The sequence below is a fragment of the Haliaeetus albicilla genome, chromosome 4 (genome assembly GCF_947461875.1).
Source record: "Haliaeetus albicilla chromosome 4, bHalAlb1.1, whole genome shotgun sequence".
In the NCBI taxonomy this organism is placed as follows: Eukaryota; Metazoa; Chordata; class Aves; order Accipitriformes; family Accipitridae; genus Haliaeetus; species Haliaeetus albicilla.
Genome location: NC_091486.1, coordinates 36,961,338 through 36,987,772, shown reverse-complemented (window position 1 = coordinate 36,987,772; position 26,435 = coordinate 36,961,338). Strand labels below are relative to the sequence as shown.

General features: G+C 39.1%; 2 protein-coding genes across 6 annotated transcripts in view; both read right to left on the bottom strand.

Annotated features, from left to right (window-relative positions):
• CALCRL (calcitonin receptor like receptor) overlaps window positions 1-12,853 on the bottom strand; it is a 69,672-nt gene extending 56,819 nt beyond the window's left edge. For 2 of the 3 annotated variants that reach the window (XM_069781931.1, XM_069781932.1), the window contains exon 1: window positions 12,472-12,853. The gene's annotated coding sequence lies outside the window, so the exon portion shown is untranslated. The remainder of the gene's footprint in view (window positions 1-12,471) is intronic. The other variant, XM_069781930.1, reaches the window with a different exon arrangement.
• Window positions 12,854-19,814: 6,961 nt separating this feature from the next.
• Window positions 19,815-26,435, bottom strand: part of TFPI (tissue factor pathway inhibitor) — a 66,217-nt gene continuing 59,596 nt past the window's right edge. For all 3 annotated transcript variants that reach the window (XM_069781927.1, XM_069781926.1, XM_069781925.1), the window contains exons 8-9: window positions 20,454-20,636; window positions 19,815-20,102 (exon numbers count right to left, since the gene is read on the bottom strand). In XM_069781927.1, coding sequence (XP_069638028.1) covers window positions 19,990-20,102; window positions 20,454-20,636 — 296 coding nt within the window. In that variant the 3' untranslated portion in view covers window positions 19,815-19,989. The remainder of the gene's footprint in view (window positions 20,103-20,453; window positions 20,637-26,435) is intronic.

Below are 26,435 nucleotides of genomic sequence, written 5' to 3'. Positions count from 1 at the left end.
ATTCCTCACCAATACACAATAAGGTACAGCCTGAATTTTGGGGCAGACATAAGAGGACTCTGATTTCATTTGAATCACTTCACCCTTTTCTAGTTTTGAAAAAAGTTTTAGTTGGTGCTATTTAAAACAAACACCTGACAGGAGTCACAGCTTTATTCAGTTTGTTGCCAAATGGTTTTCTAATAAAGATCAAGGATTTCTGTCTTTCTTGAGCATTGTGTTGTGACTTCACACACAGGATTCCTGCAGCTTACAGATATGGCTGGTAAATAAAACAGGATGTTACAAAGGTTACCTTCCTTACACAAAACAGGGAAAATAGTTAATTCATTGAAAGACTGTGAAAAGGGATCTGCTATCTATCAGTAACAAGGATAACATGCTTGCTACATTTTGAAAGAAAAAAAAACAACAACTCTGATTTCGTGTTAGTTATCCTTTAATGCTGGCTACAAAAATAGAGGTAGTTACATTCCTGCAAATGATCACATAAATAGAATTACTGCACATATATCTTGCACTTCTTTAAAGGGATGCAACTTAGAAACAGGTCTTCTGATAATCATGCTCTCATGCAATCAGGATAAAGTAAGTCAAAAGGTCTACTGGGGGAGAAGGTTTCTGGCTCAATCATCCTTTGCATTATCCATATAGGTTTGTTGAGCAAGGATTATTCTATGCTTTGTTTTATTACAACATATACTCTCAGGCTATATGTGGAAAACACAGAAAGTTCTTCCAGAGGGTTGCAGAGAAGTGAGAATCCTTATCCTAAAGATTTGGGGATAGAGACAGCTTTGGAAAGGCAGCAGTCCAAGACTCTCAGAGCACAGAAAAAGAAATTAAGATATATTTGGTTGCTCCACAGAGATTATGCTAGATGAAAGAGAGTCCATAGGATCAGACGGAACACAAAGGAAATGAGAATGAAAATAATTACACTTCAATCTTTTTTTTGCTGTTTTTAGCTACAAAACAAGGTGTAAATACTGGCAATTTCACAGGAGCAGCACTGTTTTCTCTTTGAAAGCTGAGGTTCTCCAACAGTGGGGCAGGAAAGGCAGTTGAATCTCTTCGAACAGACGGCAGTTGCTTGATAACTTGATGACCTTCCTGTTAAGCCCAAAGGGCCACAAACACAGAGAATCCATATGACCCGTGACATCTTCAAACACTGGAAGTTGTTACCAAGTGCCCAATGTCAGGAAACAACTGTCTGTCTGTGACAAGCTAAGTTCATCCCCCTCTGTGGGACTGGAACTAATTTATTTTTTACCGGAGTATGGTTACAATCTCTCTCTTGAGAGAGTCAAGAGAAAGATTTTCAGCAATCCATTGTAGGTTACCTCATTGGAAACCCAACAGAAATAATTTTTAACCACACTTGTGGTCCCTTTCCTGGCATGACATACACCCAAGAAACCTAGTGCTCTTTCGAATGGTCACCCTCTAAGAAAACCCAGCTGATTTAAAAAATCACCACATGCAATCCTCTTGACAGGTTCAATGCTCTAAGCATTTAAGTGTTCACTTTTTAAAGTTACAAATGGATTCTGGAAATCCACATGTATTTCTTGGAGCTTTTTCAGTTCAAAAAACTGCTTACATCCATGCACATAAGATCACATGGTGTTTTAGGAGGAACACATTAACAATTGTGCTGCAGTTAATGTGACAGAAATATTGTTGACTGGTATTAATTAGTTGCTTTATTTTTACATTAAGCAGTGTAAACTCCCCTTCCTATACCAAGTGATATATTAATAGTCTTTGTTAAGAGGATACAAATAACGTTAGGCATGGTAAATCTGAGCACCCTCTTATGTCTTCACCTTTCAAAAGGAGCAGTGGTTTGGGCCCAGTGGACAAAAGACGTTTTCTCCAACACATACTTTGTCTTCAATATTTTCTTGCCAGACACTAGCTTTTTTTCCCCCATTTGTAACTCCCTTTAAATTGTTGCTGGTTTTGCAAACCCTTGGCCTTGTTTTGTGCTCTGCATATCACCCACATAGTTTCACTAAGTGTGTGGAAATGTCTAAGTACACTACTTGTGACTTCAAGTATTTTGTAGGATTGAAGACTCAAAAGCCAAATGGAGTCAGAGAGCTGAAGAAAAACAGTTGGTCTCTAACATTTCTAATGAGCCATTTGTCAAACTGGACGAAAGCTGTACACTTTGGAAAAACTTTTGATGAGCAGCATTCATTCAAATCTCATCCACTGACACTTCATGTCACTTAATACCTTTCTTATTCTGCAAGAACCAGACTCACATGTATACTCCTGTAGTGGCCAATTCCCCCACCCCCCCGTCCTTGCACGCAAAAGGCAGCAGCACCGAGACATGCTGTAGGATACGCAGCTGCCAGACTTCCCCCTCACAGTTCTGCTAACCTCAATACTGACCTACAGTACCCTTAGTTTTCCATTCGTTAAACTCTGTTACACAAATATAGCCCAGTATTCCAAATTAGGCTGTGTTTATTCCAAGAACACAAAAAAGACCATTTTCACATCTAAGAAAATGCTGTGTCTTGATTAATGATTGAGACATTTTCATACAATGCTGAAAACTTATACAGTTTTCATCAGCACCCCAAATCCCTGTGGATTGGTTTCTAGTCTATTCTACTAATCCCTGGATCCCAATCCCAAATTCATGTCTTCCCAAATTCGACTGAATCCTCTTGCTTGAACTGCTTAATTCACATCAGCTGGAAACCTTCTTAAATGTTTGCAGCTGTGCCCATTAGTGGGTGTCCTTCAGCTACAGAGTTGTTAATTTAATCACACATCACAGAAACAGTCCACAATTGCTTCAGAGGCCCACTAGGTGCTATTTCTTATCTTCACCTTTTACATCAGACAGACCCTTTGGATTCCAAGTGTTATAAATTGCAGAAAAAAACCCCTGTATGTCAAAAAGCAGCACTGCAAATAAGCTGTTTTCTTGTCAAACTTCAAAAGCAAAATATTTTTCTTTTAAAGGATCTATCTAGACTTTCAAATTCAACAGCCCATCATAAGCTTCTGTGACTTTATTTTGCTAAGTTGACTAGAGCTAATCTGCAGTTTGATAGTGAAAAATTTAGTGGCTCTTTTTCTCATTACCAAGGATGATAAATAAATACTGAATACTTACAAAATATATAAATGTGTTATAAATACTGAAAAGCAGCTTTCCACAGAGCTATTAGGTAAAATTTGTATTTCATCAAATTGAACTTTGTTAGAAAATGGGCAGTTCATAGCCTTACAACACTAATAATAGGGTGCTGACAAATGAAACAAGCTGGTAAATATAAAGCTTGTTCATAACAAGATTGCACAAGAAAATATACTGTAATGACCCTGTCTTGAACATCCTGTAATAGCCCATTGTTCCTCTCTATTACTCTCATTCAGCAATTTTTTTTTAATAGCGGATGCATCTCAGCAAAGGAACCAGTGTAATGTGGGATTGCACGTGCACAAATCATGCTACATAATAGAGGTGAGAAAAAGACCCTGGCACACTGAGAGTTTTGAGTGGGCTATTAACTGGACATGGAGCCTTACAAAACCAGCCCACATCTTTGCATAACTTGACTAAGACAAATAAAAATATTTGCCTGAAGGATTTGTAAACACTGAGAAGGTAGCAGAATCATTACACCTATGAAGGGCAACAAATTACAAGAAGAATGGGAATGAAAAAGGAAAATCATACATTTAAATTCTGAGAGATCATGGAGTCTTATAGTCAGTACATTCAAAGTTAGCATGGTAACAGAAATAGGAAGAATCCTTCCCTTGTATAGATGAAGAAGAGATGTGGTAATAAATATCTTCCATGTGTGACAACTGGATGTTTCACCTTCACTCTGTATGAGAAACGATGAGCTAACATCACTTAACTAGATCATGTACTGAAACCCAGCATCTGCTTTTGTTGCCAAATTAAAATACTGAATAGACAATTAATTTAGCAACCCTACTGTGAATTCATTCATACACACAACTCCAAATACAGATTTCTCACCATCGAAAAGAATCCTTCAGTTTATCCAAGTGGCTATGCATGTAAAGAAATGGCTTTTGACTGACCACAGGATACCTGACTCAGCTTTGTCTTTGCAATTAGAAGGTCATGCTAAAGACAGAATCGTTCCATTTACTGATTTGTTCACAGTTTACTTTTCTATGGGAACTACATTTTGAGGTTCAGATTTTTTTTTCTTTGTGCATTTGTCTTTCCTTCCATCATTTTATCTTCCTTGCTTCCTTGCTACTAGACTTCATCGTTTTACTGTTACTTAGTGCTCAAGGAAGGAGGAGTTGGACAACTGTCCTGTTTAAAAGCTGTAAATGTTTAAAAATATAAAAGCTTGGAAATCTAGGAAACACAAGGGCTAAAGAAATTGCAAAAATAAAATAAAACCCCCAAACCTCTGGCTTAAGAAGTCCCACACTCCCGCATGGTATAATGCTATTTTTTAACACTTTGGTTTGGCAAATGCGCATTCCCTGAGGAAGCTGAGTTATCATGGATAACTGTCTATCTTGCCAGTCTGTTTTCATTGGACAAAATGTATTTCAACAGTATCTTTTCTCCCCTTGCCTAATCTAACTTAGAAAGCTTATTGCAATCAGTACCTAAATCTGCTTTGAATCTGGGCTTTTTTGGTGCTGACTTTACCCTAACTGTATGCACTTAATGTTACACATGACAGTATACGTTGATGTGCTCTGGTGCCCCAGTGCCCCCACAAAGACAGCACAAGTATTTTGCCATCCTTCCAACAAACCTGAATTACTGCCATGTCCTTCACTGGGCTGTAATGTGACTCTAGGAAAAGCTTAGCATGTCAGCAGACTATTTTATCTCTGTAACTCTAAATAAAAAGCGTCCAGTTAAACTACATTGGCTGAATTCTACCCTTGGATTGCATGCACAGTTTTTAGAAGAGAGATCTTCTCTAGAGAAGAAACTCTACCTGTACAACCTCTTCTGAAATAATTGTGGGAGGAAAAAAAACCCCAAAAAACAAAAAAGAAAAAAGACCTAGGTCCAGCAGCTACCCCAGTGGTTCATGGTAAGAGGTTAAAAACATCTGAATGTTTTTCTAGCACATCCAGCATGCGGGGTGGGGGGACATAAGGCTCTTGTAAGACTGTGCTGTGACTTCCGCAATCAATCTAAGAATGACATTATCAAGATTTGAAGACTGCTCAAATCTCCTCCTTTAGTCAGAAATTAAGCATTTGCAGTATGAGAAACTAAACATAAATTTAAATGAATATAAATGAATACCCAGTGATTGTACTCCAGATAGAATTGTTTGATCTGCCAATTACAACCATTACTCGTTTTATATAAAACCTATATTGTGATAGCAAATAGAAATGAACAAATTTTCTATTTCTACTTTGCCTACTGATGTATAATTTGTGTCAATGTTAATTACACTTACAACATTACACACAGAAAATGATAGAAGGGATATAATCTTTCAGATCTCCCTTAGTGAAAACTGATGGGAGTATGAGATTTCCCAGCTCTGCGGGGTAGGGAGAACACTGCAATAGTGGAGTTTAACTTGATGCGAGTTCTTATTCTCATTTGTGTATTGGTTTCCAAAGTTGCTCTTCTCTAGGACTATAATTTTCCCTGCTTGTTTTCAGCAGAAAGGCTTTTATTTCCTGATGCACATACACGATTAACAGATTAGAAAAGTTTTTTTTTTTTAAATCCTTCTTTACCCACTCCTTCCAAAACAGGGCAGGGAGGGTGGGAACCAAAGGAAAAAAAATAAATAACAAAACCCCCACAAACCTCACACTACACTGGCATGCACATAACCACAAGAAAGGTTACAATTTAGTTCAGTGTTTAAGTGCCCACTCAGTGTTAAGCATGTGCTTTTTCCGATTGCTGCTAGCTACATAGAAAAAAAGCACAATCCTGGTGGCCTTCTTTCAATGTATTATGATGCAATAAACAACACATTTAATAAAAAAATGAAAAGCACAGAATGGTGGCCATGCAGGGAGTACTTGAATAGCACTCAGGAAAGAGCCTTAATTTTGGCTTTCCTGAATTTGTTTAAACTAACTTCTTCCCGAATAAATACTAAATCAATTTTTAAAAGTTTACCGATCTTGATACTCTATTACGGTACACACATCTGTTGTTCCTCTTCAAGGAAGATGACTACGAATTTCAACATATAGTCATTTATGGAAAGGGTTCTTACCCCCGCCTTCCCCTTCCAAGAAACTAGACCTGTGAAGACAGACATTTCTCTTTGAGAGGAAGGATAAGGCAGAGGTTAATTTCATCTGCATGAGCCAGTGTAGGATAAGCTTTTGGAAGCATTGTCAAGCCACATTCTTAATGCCTGGCAAAGTGACTCATTCAGAGTCATCACAGGAAAGGAAGTTGAATAGAATAAAAAAACGGAACAGGATGGGGGCTTGAACAGGAGAAAGAAGTGAGAGAAAGGAAACTGGATTGTTTAAAGTGGCCTGAGGTTACAAGTTCTATAGCGAGATGATTTTTTAAAAAAATATATGTGTAAAATATATCTATACACATTTAAAAAAAAATATACAAATTTATGCATATATAAAAATACATGTATGTGTGGATTGCCTTCCAAAGCTGCCTGCTGAGGTATTTGTTTCAGTACAAGGTGGCATTAACACAGTACAGGAAATAAACAAGAATCACCTGTAGAAACCCACAAGTTTTTAACAATCATGCTCCTATTCCACATAATATGGACTCCACAGATTATGCAGTTATACACTCATGCGAAAATCCACCAGAATGCAACACACGCATTGTCATACCATGCACTAAAGAAACACTCTGCACAATAAACAGGACTTTTTTCTATTAAAAAAAATAAAAATATAGCTTGTACTTTCTTGTACTAGCAACAGTGCAACATGAAAAAGTTTCTCTTCTCCAAATATTTTTACTGTGAAACTTTGGATAATTAGCCACCTATCATGTCAATTTTAGCTAATTCAAACAGAAAACAATATGTAGACAGTTTCAATAAATACATTCACTTACAGCAGCATACTGCAGAGCACCTCCTTGGATTCAGTGTAACTGAAAACATAGTACTTGTGCAGCTAGAATTTCCAATGACAAAGCCAATAATTTTGGTTCCCAGAGAAGATGACAAAAGCATTTTTTAAGATCATAAAGGCAATATTCACCTGATTCCCAGCTCTTTATGTTTCAAAATTGACACCTGTGAGTAAAGCTTCTCATTGTATAATCCAATAGTAACTACTGTGTCATTTTTCATGTTCAAAGGGATACACAGAAAGATGAATACACCTGTTAAATCATGTAATTAAAAAAACCCCAAACTTAAAAATTAAAAAGGCATGCATGGTCAAAAAATTATCCATGAAAAATGTATTAGAATAAATACTTTTAAATTCTACATCTCATCTCCCAAACAAATTTATCTCTGTTTGTGAAATAGTCCTTATTTAATCCCCAGAGTGACACCTGCTGGATTTCACTAACAGAAACAAAAAGGCAGATATCCCCATTATACAGAACATTTCAGGATAGTCATTGTAAAAATGTGCCCTTTTAGTCATAAAAGGTTGCACAGTATCATATTTTTTGCTCCGTTTAAGGCAGTAAAAATCAATACATAGGTGCAACCATAGAAGAAAGAAGCATTATGTCCAAAGCTCTTACTGATTTCTGAAATATGGATTTTCAAATTTCTATCTAGGAAGGATTATAGAGCATAACGTTGGGAGACAAACTATATATTCATGTCTGATAATATTAATAAGAAAAATATTTGCAAAGCCTAAAACAAATGAGTTTTGGTATAACAAATACATTCTTAGTACATCTTTTGCTTTGCTTTAATGAAACTCTACCAGCATCGCCAGTATTAAAATAATACAAAACTTATTAAAATCAATTTCCAAGATCTTACCACAGTAATGGAGGAGAAAAAAAGTGAGGGGAAAATCTAATCTACAAAAAGTGATATATTATGCCCATACAAGCATCAAGGTTGTGCAGTTTTCAAAGTCAGAATTATCTAAAGAATATGTGGAAAAGATGATATAGTTTTTAGGAACTAGAAAGATATTCAGCCTAAACACATCTGATGGTTTACCACAGTATGAGAGGTAGCTGCTCTGAACATAATAATAATTAAAAAAAAAAAAAAAATCATTAATCACTGCGTTTTGCTCCTTGTCCTTGGTATTATATGGGAAGTCAGACTAGTACGGGCTTCATTAAACAAAACTCTGTCACTAATTTTGTTTGGGATATTGTTTAAATATGGCCTGCATGATTCAGCCATAAATCCAGAAATACAACTTTGTTTTATTTTCTAAAATTCAGTTAGTATCTTAATGGTCAGCTACAGCTTAATAGTGGCCAAAACTGTCAGAAAAGTCTTGGGTGACATCTATGCTATATTAAAAGATAGCAGCTTCAGAGACACATGGAAGTTTACACCAGCTGAGAATCTGTTTTCTTTTCTTGAAGTTAAGTACTTTGCTTCTCCCATGGAAAGTCTTTTTTTAATGCATTACATTTAGTTAAGTGCATTTCAAATGCATCTTTCCAAGGAAAAGCAATTCTAAATAAATCACTTCTGTTGTTTTGGACAGCATAGACTGCAGCAATGATTGAAAGTGTTTGCACAGAACTAGGGCAGAAAAAGAATGACTTTGCTGGGAAAATGTAAACAGTATAAACAAGCTTGGGAGACTAAGGCAGATATGCATGAAAGAGAACCGTGAAAACAAAACTTTGAAAATGTGAAAGTTTAGAATCTGGGCAAAACTGGAAGGCTAAAATAAGACAAAAAAAAAAGTATTGCTAAAAACAAATGCTCTAATGGAAACAAATTTAATAAGAAGATCTTATATTGTACTGCACTGGCTGTGGAATTCTCCATTAAGATAACAGGTAAGCACTAGGCTAATTTCTGCTGCTCTTTGTGCAAGCGTATTATACTGAAAACATTGGAATTGCCAACGTGAGTACTAAAAAGAAAAAAAATGGATTGTGAACACCCATGGAAAACGTTCTCATTTTTTTTTTAAATATTAAAAGGAAACAACATTCAAATGTATTCAATTTAAAATATTAACATTCATGACTCACAGTTTTCTAGACAAACGATGAGGTTTAGGACTAATTTACTTTGAAAGTCTCTTTTAGAATGTACATGTTCTCTCTTTAGATACATTAGGAATAATAAAAGTCAGCATGATATAGACCCACATGTATTGTGCATATGTACATAGAAATAATATATTATATATACTATTATATGTCTAATACACATAAACACATACACAAACACACTTCCAGTTTTATATTACTGCTTAGAAGTTATTTGTTTGTCAGCTCACATCTGTTTTGGTAAAGGAAGCATTCAACACTTCCTTGGCACAGTGGTATCAAGGATATAGTTAATTCCAGAGCTCTGACAATTTGCTACACCAAAGACTTAAAATATTTTCCAGTAACAGAATAGTTACATGAGCAACTAAGAGACTGTTTTCCATAAGTGTAAAGCTTAACCGAGGAAACTACTACATATGAAACCCAATGACATAGCTACACATGCTTTTAGAACAGAGATGACTGTAGCACTGAGGTAATGCCAATATTGTGTACACACTCTGTAGGAATGACAGCTAATCAGAAGCACAGAAGGAATTTTGCTAGCAGATCAAGAACACTGTAAACACATTGGGAACAGATGGGAACAACTTCTTAAAGAGAAATTCTATTTTGTTTTCCTAACTGTAGACTCGGACATCTCATTGGAGAAATTCCTTCAATTGCTTTCATAAATAGCTTATGTTATGTTCAGTGTTTACTATAGAAGTGACTAGATATATACTGTTTAAATATCACTGTGTGCATGTTATTATTAAAAACATATTGATAACAATAGTTTCTTCCAATTGACTGTGGACTGGTTTGAATCTTTTATCTGCATGATTTCATGGACTCTTGTGGGCCCAATCCTACCCAGCTCTTGCACGTGCCAGGAATGCTATTGGAAGCAGCTGATTAGTTTGAATGCACAGAATACAGAACTAAGTTAGTAATTACATTGGTGGCCAAGGAAATGTATCAGTGTGCTTTCTTCCCTCAGTTTTGTTCTTAATTGTATCCTAGTCTAAATCTGGATTGCAATATCCAGACAGCCCACAGAACAATAATGCATTCCCAGAGCAGGTCCCTTTATTTAGCCAGATAAGACATTAGTCACCAAGAACGAGACATGCAGGTTTGTGGTTTTCAACCTGAGCATACGAAAATCATAGAAGCTGTCAAAAACCAGCTGCCAACAGACTGCAGAATGCAAGTGACTGGATGGGTGCTGTATATGTAATTCCTTCAACAGAAAAATACCCACGTTGAGGAATATCTTGCCCTTTGAGAGTCAGTGGAAAAATTCCCACTGGCTCTTAGTGGGCCAGGATTTCAACAGTTGTGTTGTATCAGGAAAAGCCAATTCAAAGGGACAAACACTACATTTCTTAATGCAGAGCAAGACTCCAGCCGATCAGGAATTCAGACTACGGTAACATTTGAAGTTGACAGGACATACATCATGCGATTCTTGAACTTGCAATGCACATTGCGTATTCAGGTACTTAGTTTTGTCCACTAAAAAGTGCAGTCACATTGTTCTACACTGCTATTCTGCCACTGTCTTTTTGCATAATCTGCAAATAATGTAGATTCTGGCATTGAACCTGTAAATGCATACATGCCTGACACTTCTGTGTGGGCAGTCCCACCACAACCTAAACCAGTTACTTGAGAAGAGCATAAATTAAGAATCTAAATCATTTAGCTGAAATACTTCTGAAGACAGTTGTTCCTACTGCAGTGATCATTAAAACAGCATCAAGACTTTTTATCTGAAGTGTCATCTTGTTTGATTTAGTATCACCACGTGCCTTTTGTGCTGGAGATTTTCAAAGTCAGATAAAGACTTTGGGATTGCTCCTATATGCAGTCAGGTCAGTGAAAGTTTAAGCAGGCTACAAAAGTAAATACTGTGAAAATACTGATCATTATTTTTAATTGAGAATTTCAGACCATATTGCAGCATGCGTACTTGGAAAGAAAACACAGGGATTCAGATCTGGTCTTACTCATATTTAGCCAGACCTAGCGTGTCTCCTTTCAACGTAGGGAAAGGACCTCAAATTCAGAGCACAACAATCAGGCTTTTAGCACATCACTGATCTGAACGGGTTTAAACCGTTCTATGCATTATCACTGCAAATGAATGACAAGGTGCCCAGTATGCACAATATGACTGGAAAGACTGCATTGGCACAACTGTAAGAGCAGGAAAATCTGTCCCCAGGGTATCTGGCATAAGTTTATTAAGGTAGAGAGCAAAAAAACCCTCAGCTATTTTTATTTTTATTTCAACCTCAGCCCCTATAAAACGGACGGATGACTAAATGAATCATTGTAGATCAAATCCAAGTGTGATTTATAGCCTACGCTATTTCTTAACTATCCTTCAGAAACAGGATTTCTTTTCCTGGTTCTACAGATCCATTGCTTACACACACAAGCAAATGACTAGATGTAGCAATCTCAGTAAAGCAACCGTATTTGTAAAAACAGAGGATCTCACATCTCTTCTGAAAGCTGAAGAAGTGGCAAGACTCTTAACTATCTCTCAGTTGATACTGGAAGGCACAGAATCACACACTCCCCACTGTTTCTGAAAGAAGTGAAATAGCGGACAATTACCTTTCAATAAACCAGTTTGGTGTTTGTGGGAAAAATCTCAAACAGTAACACCCTGGCACGCGTACAAGCTTCAAACTCGAGCTAACTTCTTGTCAAGAGAACAAGGTCCAAACAAAACAGAAGCTTTATCTTTTTAGTTGTGTAATTACAACACAAAACCTAATTATGAAATAACTCAAGTATGACCTCTTTCCGGTACAATAATGTCAATAAGATTAAAGGAATATTCAGTAGGAAAATCCACACCACTTTATCACCTAATTCAGCCTCTCTTGAAAGAGCTCCAGTTGTACTGAATTAGTCTTAAAGACCCTTTTCAAACCAATGAGCCTCTAATTCTCTCCAGATGCAAAGACAGAAATTCGGTTAGCTAATATTAGAGGTTTTAGACAGAATCCTTTAAGTACTGTTCAGGGTATTTTCATCTCCCTTTCTACCTATTTATCGCCGATTGCTTCCTCAAGGCTGTACTACACCACCGCTGGTTACAAAATCAGCTCAACGTTTCGCTCACTAAAAATAAACGAAGCTTTTCCTCATGCCCCTTTCTCCCCGCAGATTACATATCACACGCTGAGGTTAACGCAAAAGCACGCACACACGCGTAACTGCAAACGCATTCGGACGGCGCAAAAATATTGTTCCCGGGTGAAAACAATGAAACCGTTTCGATCACTACTCACCAGGCTGAGTTTCTAGGAGAGCGGTTCCAGATCAATCAGCTGGAGCTCCCTTTTCAGCGAGGCAGAAAGGAGAGATGTTTCGTCCCCTCCCGCCCCGGCCACGGAAGAGACAGAGCTACGCGAGCCCGATCCTCCCGCCGGCTATAATCCAGTTACCGAGGCCGGTGGCTGCAGGGGGAGAGGTGCCCCGGCCGCGCCGCGCTGCGCTCCGCGCTCCGCTCCGCTCCGCCGAGAAGCGCCGCCGCGGGCAGCGCCGGCAGCCGGTCAGATTGTCAGCGACGGCCCCGAAACATCAGCGCTTCCTGTTACATCACCCTGACCCCGCCCGCAGCCCGCGCGGAGTTACTCTCCTCTCCCGAAGGGCACGTCCCGGGGAAGCCGGGCTGCGCCGGTGTTTCCAGGCGGGAGAGCGGAGCTGCCCGAGTCCCCAGCGTCGCCGCCTGCTCCTCTCGGGACGCGGCCGGCCCGCGCCGAAACCGTTGGTCGGAGAATAACTCGCTCGCTCGCTCGGCTGGGAAGGAGGAGACCACGGGACCCGTCTTTGCGCGTAGCGAGCCGGTGCGATTCGTCCTCCTCCTCGAACCAGACCCAGAGAAATAAATCACTTTGGACCTTTACGCAGAGACAAGTAATACACAATAGCTGCGTTCCTCCTTAGTGTCACTGACCTGACCCACCTCTGCCAGAAACTGCAGGGGCTGCCTTACGTCCTGCACCGTAAGCGCTGAAAAGCTCTGCGGAGAAATACTTTCGTTCCTCAAACGTAAAACTGCATTAAAGGTCGGAATCGAATTCGCAAATTCAAGCGAGAGCATAGCTTAAAGCGCCGCTTTGTTTTACACCCGAGAAAAGACCCTGTATTTAAGTAACCAACTCTTTGAAATACCAAGGGTAGAAAAAAGGCAGCAGGAATATCACTATTGCTGCACAGATCTCTAGGCTGCATTTTTTTTTAAATGCTGGTGATTCGGAAGCACAAGTATGAGCTTCCCACTTTGAAACCACCATAACTGAAGGCAAAACAAAACTAGTGGCGGTCCTTCTACTAGCTTCAAAGAACTTTCTATCAGGACCTAAAAACGTTTCTTTGAGAGCGTTTATCACTTGTTCTTTGCACAATTGATACCTGTCCTACAGACGGAATCTGGGCTCTCCGAATCAATAGACAGTTGCTGCGTGCACAAGACAATACTATGCTGAACAAAGGGGGAGTTCACGGAGCGTTAAGCTCAAATATTATTAACACCTCTAACACCGGTACTCCTTAAGGAAGGCCATAAGGACCTCCGAAAGGTCATGGTTTCCCAAGTGCTTATCAAAATTATAACCACTTAATTTGCTTATGAAATAAGATAAAGTATCCTGCTTTCTTCTCACTACCTGTTGCTCATCCACCTTTTTTACCAGCAGAAACATTTGTGGAACAAGTTGTGAACTGGATAAGGGAATTCATCTAGCCATTGAAAATCTTTCCTTCAAAAAAACCAACCAAACAACAACAAAAAACAGCAAGAAACCCAAAACTAAGGAAAAAAAAACCAACCTAGAACAAAAAACCAACCACAAGCCAGGGTCAGGAAAAATCGGAGGAGGGGAAAGAGGGGCAGGAATACTTTAAATCCATATGGCCGCTGGATAATATGAATTGTGAAATCACACTCCAGGGTCAGTAAAAGAGCAGGCATATGCCTTTAATACTCATTTGGCATATGCGATTGTTGGTGCTTCTAAGGATCTTACATCAACGGGAGAATGTTTGAATTTTATAATGAGCGAAGAACTAAGAACTGGCACTCTAAGCTTCTAGGCAACGTAAACAGACAAAACCCGAGGATTAGCTCTGATTCTGAAGAGCGATAGAAATTAACCTCTCTGAAATAAGCGATGTCACCTCAGGTAGTAGAATTTCATCAGAGGTGAGCGCGGTTGCATTATTTTAGAGCTATTAGGTCTAGGCTATAGATTACAACATGGTATTTTACACATTGTAACCTGGAAAATAACCCATGTATTCCAGCCGAGCACACACGTTCAAGGCAGGCGCCTGAACTGGCTGGAGAGATTTATTACATAGGCCGTGTCTGATTTGGCATGTCAAATTCAAGTGGAGTTGGGTGGGGTTTTGGGGTCTTTTATTTTAGTTCCAGAGTCTTACACTCTACTTCTTTAGCTATCACTGGAAGTTTCCTACTTCTACTCTACAGGTATTTGAGACATCTCAGCTGGTGTAATCTGCACTTCAAAGATGCAGAAGGCCCCCGCGCTACTTCAGCTACCCCCCCTTCGGGCTGAAAGGCACGTAAATTACACCGATACAGGCTGCCCTGGTTATCAACAGCGTGGGTGTGAGCGGTTCAAAAGGGATCTAAATGAGCACAACTGACCGTGCTTTAACCAAGGAAAGCTTAAAACCACGCAAAGGGGGGGAAAAAAACCCAAACTAATTCCACCTCCTAGCACAAATCTCGATCTGATCTGAAAAGTTCAAGGATAAACACGGTTCTGCAAATAACGAGACTGCTCCTCGTCCCCACGGTCGGCTCCGAGAATCCCTCTCTCTAGCGTTGCAGCTCTGACAAACGCCTGCCGGCCAGGGGACGGCCGGGGTGGGCTGGCTCCCCCCCGCCTTTTCCCTCCGGACGGGCAGTCCAGCCTCGGCCGTGCCCGGGGCAGCGGGGGCGCCGGCCGCCGCGTTTCCCGACCCCGTTGCGTTGCAGAGCCCTCGCTGCCCCTCTCCGGGGGTGCCCTGCCGCGCCTCCCCGCCCCGCACCTGCGCCGGCGGCGCCCCCGCGCGGCGGTCGGCGGGGCGGCGCGGCGCGGGGAGCGAGCGAGCGGGCGGGCGCGGGGTCGCGCCGCGGCCCGTCTGCGCCCGCCCGCGCCCCGCAGCAGCCCGCGGGCGGCCGTCCCCAGTCCCGCGCCGGCGTGTGCCCCCCCCCCATGGCGGCCCGGCGAGTCGAGGAAGCGGGAGCACCGCCTCGAGGCAGGGTGCCTAACTCACGCGCGGTCAGTGACAAAAGGGACGCGTGGAAAAAAACCAAACCGTGGCGCGCGACTCGCAACGTGGCACGGCTACAGGTTCGCAAGAGATCACGGGAGAGGCAGAACCAAGGAAAGTCCTCGATGTTTGGCCTACGGCATGGTATTGCCTATGAATAAAATAATTAGGGTTCCTGTGTAAACACTCCATAACCATAAAACGTATATGCCGCTTTACCTGAACCTGGCTCCTTCTCGAGAGAAGACGGCACCGAAAGCAACCGCTTACAAAACATAATCCTCGTGTCCACTTTAATATGCTTGAAAGGTAGAATCTAGAAAGGTGAAGACTTTCTCAAAATGTAAATAAACGTACCAGTTCTAAAACACTAGATGGATGGGAGACACAGGGAGAAATGCTGGCTCAAATGAATGGGAAAGAAAAGAGAAGCGGGGGATAGAAGTAAAAAGGAGAAAAAGGAGGGCATACCAGTAAAAATGTGAGGGGAAAAAAAGAACAAATAAAAAGACTTCAAATTATTTCTCAAAGACATTTTGCTTCATCACCTCTATGGACTAAGGGCACATACCACGTTATTGCAGGTCAGATGATACACAGAAGCTCATCAAACCTCTGTAAAATCGCTTCGGCTTGTTGGCTCCCATCACACAAAGTGGGAGAAATTTCACACCACCCTGCATATTTCCTCCAAAGCAACCGGGGCAGATTCTGGAATGAAATGACTGGGTGAATGGACTCTAGTTAACTGGAAATGTGCAGTCACTCTAACACCTTAGCATAGCTTCATTTTCTGACCTCTTCACCATTCTGCCATCAGATTCCCTATCTTTTCCCTGTGTTGTGGCTCAATTATCCCCCCTTATACATTGACCCTTTAATTACCTTTGAGAAATGCACAGGTCTTTTTATCTTATTCTTGCATTTGGTTGTTCTGCAGATATTGGCAATACAGGAATGAAAAGTGGTGAATGAAGTAGAAGGGCACGAAAGAAACTTCTTGTGGAGTTGAAGAAGATCAGATCACATTGCAGTTTGGACTTTTTAAGGGAAAAAATAATTCAATGCACTGTAGAGCTATAAAAAAGCAAGATAGGAAGACAGCTGGATAACTGGTATGGCGGCCAAACCTAGTACACACACCAAGAAGAGTGTGCGCTCTCAGAACAAATCTCCAACTGTAATCAGATCAGTTTTTATACAGTCTACAACATTCCAGTCTTCATTCTCATTAGACTAAGTAACAAGCCTAAAAGGTGAATCATTTTGTAAAGTTTTCTTAGTCAGCTGAAGTAGAGGTACTGTTGAGATGCTATAACTGTAAAGTCTTTTCCTGTCTCAACAATGACCTAAGAGATCCCGCAATAGATCACTTTTTAAATCACTGTTACTACAAAATGAATGCATGAGAACTTTCTTTGGTATAACATAAGTAGGGGGTGGCAGAGTATGGGGGAGTACCTGTTAGTCCTGTCCTAGCTACCGCAGTCCTGGAAGAAGAGAAGACCTCACAGTCCTGGAGAGCGACTGAGCACACCCACTGAGGAGACTCTGTTAGTTTGCAAGAGAGCTCAGCAAGCAGGAGATTTAGAAGGCTGAGGAGCAGCCACACAGCCAGGTTTCTGCAGGGATGGAAAGGATGTTTTTTCGTAGACTTCCAGGGTGGATTTTGTAGGTGTTGAATCTAGGCAGCCAGGGACAAGTCGCTGGACCAAGAGAGAGCCTGAAGGAGAGATACTGCCATGAAATGACACAGGGATCACAAGGCAATCTGTGTACAAACAAATGCATCTGTTCTTTCCTATCTATTTTATCTATTGTCTCATTCAGAATATTCTGTTTTAGAAAGTTCATCATTCTAGTTTATGATCTAATAAAACTTAAGAGTTTACAAATCCTTGTTAATGTTCTTGGTGGGACAGCTTTAAGAAACACCACGGGCAAACCCCTTCCACTTCCTCCCAACCCCTGCAAGGCTCTGATCAGAGTCCCATCACAACTGAAAACACCACAGTCAGAGCTGGGCAGAGGACACTGCCTCAGAAACAGCTCTGTCCCCATCACCTTTATTTGGGCTTGATGCTGAGGAAAAACTCTCCTTAAAGAAACACTGCCCTCAATAACACAGATTCATATAAACACTAGCATTATCTGAATGTTGCACTCCTGCTGCTGAAGAATGACTTTCATTCTCTTTTAAGTGACAGCTCTAGAAGATGTTTTAGTTTAATGTGAATCATGGTCAGATACCTCAGAATCATGCTAGGGAATACCGCATTTCTTTATAAAAGGATTTTAACATGGTGTATAGGATAGTACTGCCTATCTGTCAGACATCAGTGACAGAAGGCAGGTATTGCAAATGTGTTACTTACCCAGCACTTGACACTTTCTTTTTGCTTTAATCTGAAACCATAGACTCAGAATGTCCTTACTGAGTCACTGAGCTGCTGGAGAAGCTAAGTTGCACATACCTCAGCTCTGTCTCCACTCCAAGGTACATCACACCATCCAGCAGTTACATTAGTTTTAATACGGGCAGCCCATGGGAAATTATTACGACCAATAATGGAATATTACATATTTTTACTGCATTCACCATAAAACTTATACAAGAAAAGGTGCAGACGTTTGTGCACTCACCTGCATTCCTAGCCAGGCAGACACAAGCCAGTGTCAGTGTAGAGGCAGGGTAAATGTGGCATTAGTGGAGTGTTCAGCCCACTGGTAAGTCCTGACTCCTGTACCTAGGGTGCCTAAAGCAACTCCTGCTTTTGGCGGCCACGTACACTACTGTGCTAAGGCAGTTGCTATGCTACAAGCAGAAAGGCTTGGGAGCAGCTTAAACCTTGGGTTGTCCGCTTGTCTGCAATGACAAGTTCCAGCTGGTCCAAGTATTTAGCCTACTGCTTTGCTCCCGTGCAGCGCAACCCACGTCTACAGACTCAACTCCTAGTGCGTGGAGTACAGATGATACCTGGAGAGTAAGGTCAATAAAAATGATGAACTAGAATGGGAAAATACCAAGCCGGAAGTGAAACTGGCAGCTAACAATGCACCAAATTAATTCTGTGTAGAGAACTGATGTTACTACTTTTCACTAGTCTATGGAGTTCATGGGTTTCCTGCCAGAACTGCACTTGTCTGATTTATATAGTTATTGGATTGTGGTGCTCATACATTTTATATGAGAAGACTCTACATAAATATTTTCTGGTGTACATTTAGTTCAAAGTTCATCAGGCATATAAAACATAGGTTTTCTGAAATTGCACGTGCAATTCCCAGTGCACAGGCAAAGGCAGCTTAGTCCAACAGATCATTTATTATTCTGTCACTCTTGTCCTTGCTCCTCGCTGTAGTGTCTCAGCCCCTCACATCTATTTCAGCTACTTATTTCCACACCACCTCTCACAAACAGCAGTGTAACTATCCTTGGTGGTTTTAAGCATAAAAAGAAAACATGTGACACATTAAAAAAAGATTTACATCATCAAAGAAGGTAGGGAAGTTTCAAAAATATCCTGCTATATTTTGTTTCATAGGCAGCAAGGTGCTTCTAAAAACCTTAATAGGAAAACAACTACCTTTTTTTCCCCCCTTTTCTTTAAAAAAATCTCATTATAAAAGATTTACCTAAGATCACAGAAATGCCTTGCAGAAGGGTGGGAACTGTACCACTGTTTCATGTCAGTCTTAAAAAAAACTCACCAAAATCCAACTAAAAAAACCCCTCAAAGTCAACTGGAGAGTAAGCATAGTGTTATCTCTAAAGCAACTATTTATTTCCATGAAAGGAATTCCTTCTGGTTTTTGTAAAAATTTAATACCTATTTCTGGAAACTATTAACTTGCTAGCCATGAGTATAGTTCAGTAACAAGGGTAAAAATCAATGATCCCAGCAAATGTATTTTTAAATCTTTGCAAATATCTGTCACATTGCTTCACACATTTACAACTTTAACATTCTCTTCATGGTTTTTGGTGCTTTTCTGATCTCACATTCATTTCACAACAGGGTAATTATATGCACTTTGATGGAGTTAAATCTAGCTTGCATAACCTAAAATAAATCTGATTAAAACAAACCCAGTGTCTATTTCCTTTTTATAGCAATAGACCTATCTTTTAATCTATGATTGAAGCAATCATGCTTGACAAGTGATTACTCTTTGACAAGAATTATGCTTTCTTTACCACAAAAATAGATGTCAAAAAGAACGGGGTAATAAAGTAAATTTGAATCTTGTCTACTTTTTAATTATTATAAGTTATACACCCACACAGTCTATTCTGTCCTGTTTCAGCTCTGACAATTATATACAATCAAGCTACAATTTAAGAGCCTTTATCAAAGTAAAACATGATGTTTATTAACATGAATGAGGAATACATAATGAAAATATAAGTTGCTTAATAATATGTAATCAAAATAATCAGTACAGTAAATACATTTAAATGTTGTACACTAAAGGTTTGCATTCACAGATGGATAGTAGTTTACCACAAATTTCCATAAAAATCAAAGTTGTATTCTTTCAGGGATTATTTCCTCGCCCAGAGCCTTTACTGACTGTTTCTTTCTTTTCTTGTTGATTTTTATTAATCTTCTTTCGCCTTTTTTTTTATTGAATCCTAAAGGTAAAATGATGAAAGAAAGATTAGATGCTGTGTGACTGACACATCCAAGATTATCATAAATAAGAGACAAGTCTTGTTTTCAAGAAATATTCTTTAAAAAAAGAACAAAGTACACTGTCTTACCTAAAGTTTTCATATGCCTGACCAATGCCAAGTTGTCCTATTTCTGTTCTTGTACACTGTATTTTACTGTCCATCTTTCTCTCTAGCTCCGTCTCTCTTCTGATTTCCATTTTCACTTTTCTAAGACTTTTCACTATTACATTTTATCAGGCCAATGCTTAGTACCAAAAGTTTCAAGAATGCACCTCTTACGGCAGTCTGTGGCAGTATCACTACCCATACCTTTCTTGCAGATCCTCAAACATGACTTTCTGGAGGTGAAATTATTTTCATTCCCACCACAACCACTGTAGCTAAATGGGTGACATCTTCCAGTTGAGTAGTTGTAGAAAAATCTTAACTCTTTGGCTCTACAAAGCCCTCTGTCCATAGGGGTCATGCACAAAGAAGGGATAGGAGGTAGTTCTAGAGATACAAAGAAAAACAAGGTTAGAGACAACACTGCAGTTTACCAATTTTCTGTTATATTGATATTATATATTAGATTTGAAGCTCACAGAACTTTGAAATTTATATGAAATTTACTGGCAAATTTAATTCTGCCCTCCTGAAAATCCAGGATACTTTACATAAGCATCTGTCTTTTTATGATTACAAAAAATACCTCAGCAAATGTTATTCTCTCTTTGAATTCCAAAAGCCAGCAAAAGCTTACCTGAAAGTAAGGTTCATTTCCTATATATTTAGTGATAAAATTGCTATTTCTGTGATAGAAGATAGTAAGCGAATTCAATTCGAGAAGTTTCAAGTGAAGTATTTGTAGGAAGTGAAGTGAAATAAATTAAACTTGGACAGCTTTAAAAATATGGTAAATATTTATGATCATTAACGAAGTGAATTTTCTTAATTGCTGCTAGACATTCTGTAATCAAGTAGAAGGTAAAAGTACCCAGCATTTCCAATGTAAGACTCAATACCTTAATATTGTGTTTGTCATATGAATACAGAAAGCTTGACCTAAGTAATAGAAGTCGGTCTACTGGAAAACACTGAGCAATTATCAAGAAATAGATCGTAACTCTCAGAATAACAAAGGACTGAATGTGAAGAATAAGTGCATGAAGTGACTGAGATGCTAGTGCTTTAGTGCTACTGTTAGGTTTTTACCATTCGAAGAAGTAGGCTGACGGTTTGTTTCTTCAGTGTCGCTGCAAGTGAGAGTATGAGAACTGAAACACTGGAAGATGAACCTGAGGTATCTGAAGTACCTGGACACTGGAACAAGTTGAAGAAGCAAATCCGTGCCAGAATTCCCAAACCTGGAGAAACTCCATCATCTATCACCCTGGAGTGACTCATATACAAAATTAGAACTGACACAATTACTGCACAGGATGCAAGAAAGGGGAGCCATTATATCATCAGTTTTGAGGGACCTAAAGGAGCGTCATTTTCATTCAAGAAGTAGCAGAATTGAGATAGCTGAGATCTGAATGCATAAATGGAAACCGGAAGCTAGTCAGATGGCCTTCTTGAAGTTACAAAGCCAGGTAGAAGTGGCTTAGAGGAAAAACCAAGTAAAAATTTTAAGGAATAATTTGGGTTACAACAGAGCTGGGGACATCCTGTTGTCACAAAAGTAGGAAGCAGAGGAGTTGCTGAAAGCAAGAAGTTATTAAGAAGAATTAACTTGGGCAATTCAAGAGACTGACAAGAAAATATTCAAAAAGAACATGGGACATCTTACATGTCTTACACATATTACACCTGCTCAAAAAGGTTCATCTGCCAAGTATAATAGCTGAACTGGAATGGTGAAAGACTATGAAAAATTGCTAGGAAAGAAACGGAACAGTGATTTATGGAGAGCTAAGACAGCAAAATGAAATTAATGATATATTTGAAGCTGTGTTAGCGACATCATACTATTCAAAAAGAATCCCGAAATGCAAAAACTGAGTTGTAAGTTCATTTTCCAAGATATATTAAGTTAGTTTCAGCTTATAAAGCAAGCACCACTTAATTTCTTTTTATGACTGTGACATTATTGTACGAGTAAGGTTCACTCGGGATCCAGAGTAAGAGCCCACAATGTAATACAATTTATATTACATCTACTGTTTTATTTATACTGAAGATGGTAGTTAAATTAACTAATGCAATACTTTTGGTACCACTCTAACTGAGAAGTCTTATGCCTAACTAATGTCATCTCTCTCTAGCTAGAGAGGATCTTAGCTTTCAAAGGATATGTTCAGCAACATTAAAAAAAAATGCTTACCTAATTTTAACCTGATAATTTCTGAACCTAAAAAGAACAAAGCAGAAAGGCTTGCCAGTGATGAAAAGGCCAAATAGCATAGGTTTGTTAATTATATAATAGAATTTAAAGCTACACTTTGTAAAGTAGATTACTTATCTGGTATGTAAAATTTTCCAGAGACACTCCATAGGCCCCTCATGAAGGAGTTCTCACAGCAACTGTAAGATTTCGGGGCGCCATGGAGCCAGTGATGTGGTTACTGGTGAATACGGACTACCTATGTACATACAATGCAACTGGCAGGGTGGCAGACAAATGCTTTTTAGAATCCCTCTTGTACTCTTTCTAAAAATTGTGTTGTTGTTTGTCTAGCTCATTACTAGATAAATGCCCCAGATACCAATCACTATACCTGTTCATCCTCAAAATATCTGCATATTCTTTACTCTCACAGAAGCAACCAGCCCATAAAGACAACCTCTTATAGTTTTGCCATATTGAAGCCACTTTTTTTTCAACAAAACAGTATATTAAAATAAAAGGACATAATTTCCTGTCTGTTGAGGATCATAAAAAATATAAATTGACTTTAATATACTGATCACTAAGACTTGTTAACTTTCAGTTACTGTAAATATAAAATATGTACTGTGTCATGCCCAGCCCAACATCTCTATTGGCAGGACATTCTATAAACCTGTGAGCTAGTATGTTAACACAGTCACTAGGAGCATTAGATCCAGGTAAGTTTTCTCTGTTCAGCCCCAGCTTCTAATGCTGTACTTATGTATATGATGTTACAGTAAGTTTAGATATTATGCCTGTTCTTGAGTTTCTCAAATGTTTTGGTTTTACAACTTCATTTTTCTGAGAGTTGTTGAAATGTTTTATCTCCTGCTTTTTCTATGGAGGAAAAAAAGAAGAAAGAAGCAAATCCCATAACCTGCAAAGCTACACAGAGGAAGGGGTACACACTGAAAACAGTAAAAAAAAAAAGCAATACATGTCCCACTGTCAAAATTACATTCCCTAATCTAGTCATTAGAGGTCTATGAATTACAGATGCCAACTGTATTGAAAGACTACTTGAGATAGAAATGCTGTTTTTAACTCTACTTTTTTTCTCAGTTTACGTTACCTTTTAGCAATTTTTTTCACAGTGCAAGTAGCATTACTCATTACATAACTCATTACCTGTTAACGCTAAGTGGATTGTATGAACCTAAAAATTAATAAATGTCATGAAACACTTTCTAACTTTCTTATACATGCAACTACATGGCCCATCCTATTGCCTTTGATGCAATTTCTACAGAAATGAACTGGTTATTTACATTGACAGCAATAAGCCTTAAGAATCTGGCTTCACCCTTGTGTTCATGCTATTCTGTTTATCCAAAATATCTGACTTAAACAGTTTTTAAATATCCAATAGCATGCTCATAAACTTGGAGTTGCTACATATATTATTTGCCAAAAATACGCCATATAAATCAGCTCATGAACAGGCATGGGAAAAAAGAATTTACAATTCATATAGGCAAAGGACAAATGAAAGCTTCCAAGCTGAGTTAGTCAAACATTTCCAGGTGTAAAGTTTTCTTCTGGAAAATGCTGATACAATGCAATACAAAGTGTTCCTCAGAAACACGCCAATTCCATCAAAAACTTTTGAAGGAAATTAGAGCTTGGAACCCATCTCAAGTGGAGCTTGGGAACTAGAACTCCTGCCACTAGCTCTGCAGGAGCTTCTCAAATGGGTTTCAGGCTTTACAACAGCAAAATACAGGACAGATCTTTCTCTTATCTTTCTGGTACTTCTTTTTCTTGATGATGCAGATGTTTGGACTGATTTTGTTTTGGTGAGAGAATGAGACCCAAACCTGCAATATTTTGCTTCTTAAAAAATAGGTAAACTAATTATATGAAATAAGCAGTAGATAAAAAAATGCTATTGTTCTTACCTAGAAAAAGACTATTGTATCTTACCCTTCACTGCTACCTAAACAATCTTTAAATGTGTATGGTTTAAGATGTAATTCTTAAAATACAGCCTTTTCCTGAATCCCAGACACCACTCTGTGGTGTAAGCAGATGACACGATCATACTTCAGAATGTGTGAAATATGCATATTCAGATATAGACTCATATTTATAAAAATAATCCCAACCCTGTATTGCAACAATAATCGTTATCTCTCAGGCTTAGCTGGGCTTGTGTGACAATGAACACAAGTACAAAAGAAGTTTGAAATGATCTTGGTGAGCTGTATGAGAAACACTGCTTACTGCATTCTCTTTCACTAGACATGGGTGTGTGACATTCATGAAGCTTCAGATTTATTGCCAGATTTTTGATATATGCAGGCTTCAATATCTCATTTCTGATTGCAGCAAAGAGAAAATAAAAGAATCTTCAAGTAGACAAGCTATTACAAAAATAATGAGTCATCTGCACTTAATGGTACTCTGTAGGTATAAATTGGTGCAGATCCATTATAGCAAATGGAACTGTGTCAATTTATATCAGCAAAAGATATGGCCCTGACTTTGATAAGTAATAACAGCAACTGCCTGTGTGCCATTCCACATTTGCTGAGTTGAAAATTGACTTTTGATCCTGCATCCCACTTAGATCTCACAAATCAAACATAGGGTATAGCACTCAATTTCCTATCATAGATCACTTTGTATAATCTAATGAAAGGTTTGATTCTTGGATTCACTTTCTCTTAACTTTCCCAGAATAAAAGTTATTTTAAGTCTTGCAGCAGAGTAAGACCAGAACAATCTTCATTGTCTGCAGAAAGTTCATTGCTGAGAGATAGCGCTAGATGTTTCATGTTTATATGCAGAAGAAAAAAATTTGTTTTGTTTGGCCATAGAAGAGTTTAATTTTCTAAAGATCAAGAACTTTGTTGGAAATCTATTAATCTGATATTGTTACAGAGTTATACATACCACCAATAATTTGTATTTTTTCTTTAAATCCAGATGAATAGCATTTCAGTTGTGAGGTAAGGTATTGTATAAGAGACAACTCCCTGCAAATTTTTTTTAATGGTGGTCATGTATTTAAAAAAAAAAAAAAGGATATATAGCCAGGCCAATATATTTGCAAAATAGATGTTAAAGTGGCAGACCAGCTACTTTGCCTGTGCTTGAAAAGATGGGCATCAGCCACTCCATCTCAAACAGTCCATCTTGACCTCATATGTGCACAGCCAGATTTCTGTCCCTCGCTGAGGGTCATGGGGAATCACAATGCATGTTTGCGTGAGATGGTTCTACCTTGCAACTTCAGTTTACACCTCTGCCTCTAGTAATAGCAAGAATGGAGGCTATGTTCTCCACATCTCTGTGGAGAAATCAGCTGTCAGTTTTGGCCCTACTCTTTCCTCCCCCTTTAGTGGGATTGCACAAAAGCACAGGATTTTAGCCCACCCCAGCAACCTGAAAGGTACAGGCTGATAAACAGAATGGCAGCAGGTGGCTGCATGGGACAGGCTAGTGTAAGGCAGACAAAGGTTATATAGTAGGAAGAACTTGTGATGTCTTCAGACTTACCACTGAAACGCACTGGTCCTCCCAAGGTCACGTTTCTTACCTGACCCATCTGGCTATACTGACTCCACCCACCCTTGTTCCCTGACCCTTTCTTCCACCAACCTTCAAGTCTTCTCTTTCTCTTACCCTCACCTCTCCCTCCCAAAATCTGCTCTACCAGAAAATTCACAATTGCTGACACAACCAAGAACCCCTCCGTTTCCTCTGAGAAAAACATAGCGAATCATGCCCCTTTGCTTGTATAGATTGCTTGTTTTGGGGATCTGGGGATTCATATTATGAACAAAAACCTTCAGGGAACATGTATGCTCTTATGTCCCTAGACTTATTTCCAGGCCTACAATCATTCAAATATTTTTCAGTAAAATAACTTGCCAGAAGCTTTACAGTTTTATATTCAGTCATTTTAATAACAGAGTGTATTGACGCTCTGT